This window comes from Charadrius vociferus, unplaced genomic scaffold (genome assembly GCF_000708025.1).
Source record: "Charadrius vociferus isolate BGI_N301 unplaced genomic scaffold, ASM70802v2 scaffold104, whole genome shotgun sequence".
Taxonomy (NCBI): Eukaryota; Metazoa; Chordata; class Aves; order Charadriiformes; family Charadriidae; genus Charadrius; species Charadrius vociferus.
Genome location: NW_009648255.1, coordinates 4,339,761 through 4,345,182, shown reverse-complemented (window position 1 = coordinate 4,345,182; position 5,422 = coordinate 4,339,761). Strand labels below are relative to the sequence as shown.

Here is a 5,422-nt window from a genome sequence, read left to right as displayed (position 1 = left end):
TTCAGCAGGGATATTGGCCCCTCTGGAGTAAGGACTGGTTTTATTCTTTGCAGATGACTTCTGGAATCCAAGCCTATTATGCAGTAGACACAGTGATAATATTCATTGAGTTTTTGCCCAAAGACTTGTCAGGCACTGCATGTTATTACTAACAAACTAGATAGTTCTGATGAACGTTCCCTGATTTCTGATTTTTGTGTTGAGATTCAGTTGAAAACCAGCTGATTAACATGAGTCTTCTGTTTCTACTGATAAAGAAAATAAATAACAATATGTCCTAATGCATTGCTGTGTGCAGCATTCAGTACAGATGACACATGCTTCTTGAGTTAGCATCCTCGTAGCTCAGCAAATGATGGGAAAGTTCTCTTTAACAGCTGTCTCTTTACAAGATAAAATATGTCTATCAGCAGTTAGTTGTTTATATAGTCTGTATTACTGTCTCTTTCCAAAACAATTTCCAGGGCACCCATTTTTCTATGATTGAAAGAGAAGAATCTTATATCTGCACAGAGACTTCCTTAGACTTTGGTTGAAGTTCTCTTAACAGTTGTGCACACAGGTACATAGTGTTGCTCTGTCGATTCCTCACTGCAGTGATTTTCTGACAGACATACACTGAATATATGTAGGTTAAAATCAGGTGAGGTGCCAATTCAAACGAGAATACTCATTTTCTTCTTGTTGCTTTTTCCGACTTTGTATTGCCAGAGACAGTCTTTTCTGTGCTTTGGGGATGTAATCACTCAAATTTTATTGCTATGTTCATTAATATCTTTTGCTTTGACTGGGGAAATATTTGGTGAAACTTGTAAGCACTCACTTGAGCTAATGCTGTGCAAAAAACATTGAAAATTCTATGTCTGGTACATAATCAACACACTATTTTGGAGAAAGAAATCAATGTAGACCATGAAAGAAAAAACTTTAACATGAATATTTTTAGTTTGTTTTTTATTGGAGTTCCTAAAGCAATTTATTTATAAGTAGCTAATAAGCCTCGAATAAGCACCATTTGTCACTATTACCTCAGCTTCATAAAATATGAGAGAGCACTTCAGTGTTTTGCTGAAATAGGAGCTGTACTAACACAAACTAAGGGGAAAGACCACTCTATGTAGTTAAGTAATAATTTGGAATTCATACCCCTTCCCTTGAGACACCTTCTCTGGGAAATTTTTTCTGAGAAGAGATTGCAGTGTTGGGTTGATGTGTGGCAAGGTGAGTGCTGTTTGATTGTGCTCACTAGGGAGAACAGTGTTAGTGTTGGATGTCGTTATGATATAAGTTGTTAAAATTTCTTAGGCATCTGAAGATGTGGGTAGATACCTTTGCAAGTGCGCAATCGAGATTTGAATCTCCTTAAGCTGTCCCTCGTGGTACCTCTCTGTCCTTCCCCATTAGCTAGCAAAGACAGGTCATGGAGAGGAAGGTCCCAGCTCAGAAAGTGGGAACATTAGAGCACACCTGTAGGACAAGCGTAAATATTGCTGCTCCTCAGCCTCCAACTCTGGCAGCATGGCTGTTCCCGACTCTGCCGGTGGGACACTAAGGGGCCCAACAGGACCTTAGCCTCCTGCTTCTTGTTTAGATCCATCTGGAGTTATGACAACTGTAATTATGTATTAGCAGCCCTATGAGTCACTGAAATAAACAGACACATTCCCCCTGTCTTCTATTTCTCGTGTCTTCTGAGCCTTCTACCTTTTCTGTGTTTTGATTATATATTTTTTTATTTTCTTTGCAAATTTGATAGCTGGGGGGGATTTGACAGGAGAAACTAATCAGGCACTGTCAAGATATAATTTCTAGAGAAGGCGAAGCAGAGTATGATTTGGCCAGGTGAAACACCATGAAGCTCGTTTTTGTTTTCAGGACCAAAGTCTAAATTAACTCACATTTGTCTCACTATAAACAAGTTCTATTATAGAAATAATGCCTATTATTTCCTATCTCTACTAAATATTCCTCTTACAAACTGCCTCTTCATAATTAGTACGTTGAGATTTGAAGATAGTTCTTACCCAAATGGCTCTATTGAGTGTAGACTCATTAAGTTAAACTAACAGTGAACAGAATCAAGTTAGACTAATTTCAGATTGCTTAAGTTCTATTTTTCGTTAAATTGTTCTGAGTTTTCTTTTGCAGGGGAAGAAGCACAACTATGAAAACAGCCCTTATCATTTCTAAGGGTTTTGTTGCTAATAACAATGGAAAAAAACATTAGAAAGGAAATAAAAAAGGAGCGAGGCACTCTCTTATTTCCGTAGATTAGATGTAAAAATGATTGCCTTGCAGGATTAATAGAAATATAGATTAGATATAAAATCTAATCTATGGTGGAAGGCGATGAAAACACTTTTCAAGTTCTATTGTTAGCCTGATGTGCATATATATTACCCAGAAATAGTACTGCAATATATGCAGACTTACCTGAAGATCCATCATACCTACTTGCTTAGGTTATCTATATATTTGGGGAAACTTTTGTTTTAATGCAAAATGTTGTCATAAAGGAGAAGAATGCCAGGAAAGAGAAAACAGAACTGTAGGAAAGTGTCAGGATTTATATTTTGGTTGTTTGCTGTGTTTTGAGAAGTTTCAAGTTCTGCCTGTGACATATTTTGAAATACCCCAGAACAGATGCTGTTATTAGATTTTAATCAGCTTATTTTTTTTTTTTTTAATGTTTTAAGGAAATGCATAACTTATATGGAGTTCAAACTTTCTTCCTGTGTTTGGAAGACAGCACTGGAGCCTCCTTTGGTGTTTTCCTAATGAATAGCAATGCCATGGGTAAGAAAGCTTTCTCTGTAGCTTTGAGCGCTGCAGTTGAAAATCTTTTCTAATGATCTGTGGGATTGGGATCAGGACTGAGCTGATGTAGATGTACTTTTTTTTTTTTAAAACACTAGCATGTAACATTTTAAAGAAAGTTGTCTCCAGATATCTGATGGCAGTCATTAATGTAGCATTCAATAGCATTTAGTGTATACAATATAAGCAGTGAGTAGCTCACAGCATTCAGACTGTTTAGGTATTTGATAGGCACGTAAGACAGAAAGTCTCTCTTTCCACAGCCGCAAGAATCCAATGGGACTTATAATTGCCCTGGATGACAACAATGCAGCTTCTGGGGACTTGTTCTGGGATGATGGAGAATCTACAGGTGAGCAGTTATCAATAGTGAAATAAGTAGGATTAACAAAGCATTAATACGTGCAAGTTTCAATCTGCCTGCTGATTTCATGGAGCAAGAGTAAGACGTTGTTACAACACGCTGTTGCTCGTACGTCAATAGTTTTTCACCACTTTTAAGTGGAAAATTACGACGACTATGAATTCATTTTTTTCTTGTTCAGGTTTCACCATAGCCTTAAATATGTGAAGGTTTGGTGCATTAGCATGCTGACTGTTAAACCGTGCTGTCAAGATTGATATATATTCTGGTATATATCCAAATTAGTTTCAACGGGCGCAAGAATGCGGATAATTAGTGTTCGACACTAAGAATCAGTAGAAAATGAAAAACTAGCACTGTTATTAACTCTCTGGAATTATTTAAATTGCTTGTGAAAACAGTTGAAATTTTGTTAACTCAAAAGTGCGGTATTGGAACCAACATTTTTTTTGCCATCTGTTTTCCCCAGCATACTGGTGCATAAGCACGCGAGTAAGCGTGTACGGGCTTTATTTGTCATGTTGCCAACCTCGCCGTTAGTAAAGCTGCCGGAGAACTTGTTTCCCCCTGGGATAGACACTATGATTATGCCAAGGCCCATCAACCTCATCTCGTGTCATGCACTGACATCGATACTACTTACCTCAACAGTTATTTTCTGTCCAACAGTTTACAACATATATACATTTTTGCTGAGGGTAAGGTTGAGGTCGCAACTTAATTCAACTGAAGTTAAAATTAAAAAACAAATAGCCGTTAAACAACTACAAGACAAACCTCTAACAGAAGTTTAAATTTATTTTGACTTTCAGTAAATTTAATGCTTTTGGTATATATGCATGTCTAAGGAAAGCAGAGTTCATTCTAACCTTTCTGCTATATATACATAGATATTTTCTTCATTTTAATCTTGAGATGTAGGGAATTTTAAAAAATTAAGTATCTTGAACTGTGGAATTTCTGAGGATTTAGTTAGGCATCCTGTTTCCATTAAACTAAAAGGATTTGGGGTACTTAAATCCTTTGTCCTGTATTGCATACCTTTTTAGAAAAGTCAACAAGTAGTTCAAAGGGTTATCCTGAAAAGATTTTTTGAAGAACTTTTACAAAATATCCAAGCCTGTATCAAAATGATTTAAGAATTTGTATTTGATAGATTTTATTGTTTTATTTGCAACGAACCATAACATTCAGAGCTAAAGACTTCAGTTTATGGCATATGCCAGTTAATACTGTTGCATTTCAAGTGGACCCGATCTTCTCTAATTCATATCCTACTGTATCCATAGAGTGCTGTCAGTGGCAAAAGTGTCAGAGCCTTCTTTAGCTACACTAGAATAAAATGTAGTTTACTAAAATAGAAAAAAATACAACAGTAAGAATGTACAGATGAGAATGAAGTTGGAGTAATTTTACCATTGAGGTAAAAATAAATAATGCTACAATATTATCTGCAAGTTTAATTTATAATCCTGAAAATTAGGTCACCATCCTGCAGACAGTTGTTTATGGAGGTATTTTGTCTAACCATGCAGGTCCACATATGTTACCCAAATTGGTACATTCTTACCTCTATCTTCTCATACAACTAGCCATCTTCTAGATACTTAGATGGGCCGATTTCTCTGATTTATCCTCCAGTTGCTAAGAACTACCTTTATCCTTAGTCACAATCTATTTATTTCACTTGTGCAGGGCCCGGGCTCTGACTACACTTCAATTAAAGCAAGCAACACTTGAGATTCAAAACTTCATCCCTTCTTGTCCTCTACTGGAGGTTACTGTCCTTCTAACAAAAGCAGCAGAAGGGAAAATGTGATTGTTTCTTTTCCCACGCCTCAGTTGACACTGCGAGGTTTCACCCCAGGCGTAGTTCAGGACAGACAGCCGGAGAGGGCAAGGCTAGGAAACACTTGACTCCATTAACCAGAGCACCTCGGTCAAAGCCTTCAGCTTCACTCACCATCTCTTTGGAGTACCAAACTCCCCATCAGATATTTCCTAGTAGGACATGTACATCAGAAATCTCAGCTCAGAAGTCTGTAGTCTGAAATGTTCCTGCACCCTGCAGGAGAAGATGCTGGTGGAGGTTATTGTGCCATCTGTTAGTGGGACAACTACAGAAAACGTCAAAAAGTAAAGTACTCGTTCTCCAGAGGTAAAGTGGTGGCAATATTAGAAAATTAATTGGATATTAAAAAAAAAAAAACAAACTTAGAAGACTTTTTACATTTGACCTGT

General features: G+C 37.1%; 1 protein-coding gene across 1 annotated transcript in view; it reads left to right on the top strand.

Moving 5' to 3' along the window:
* The window catches only part of LOC104285969 (maltase-glucoamylase, intestinal-like), a 19,366-nt gene extending 15,978 nt beyond the window's left edge, over positions 1 to 3,388 (top strand). Inside the window, exons 6-8 of the mRNA XM_009884498.1 lie at positions 1,191 to 1,221; positions 2,697 to 2,796; positions 3,363 to 3,388. Coding sequence (XP_009882800.1) covers positions 1,191 to 1,221; positions 2,697 to 2,796; positions 3,363 to 3,388 — 157 coding nt within the window. The remainder of the gene's footprint in view (positions 1 to 1,190; positions 1,222 to 2,696; positions 2,797 to 3,362) is intronic.
* The last annotated feature ends 2,034 nt before the right edge of the window (positions 3,389 to 5,422 follow it).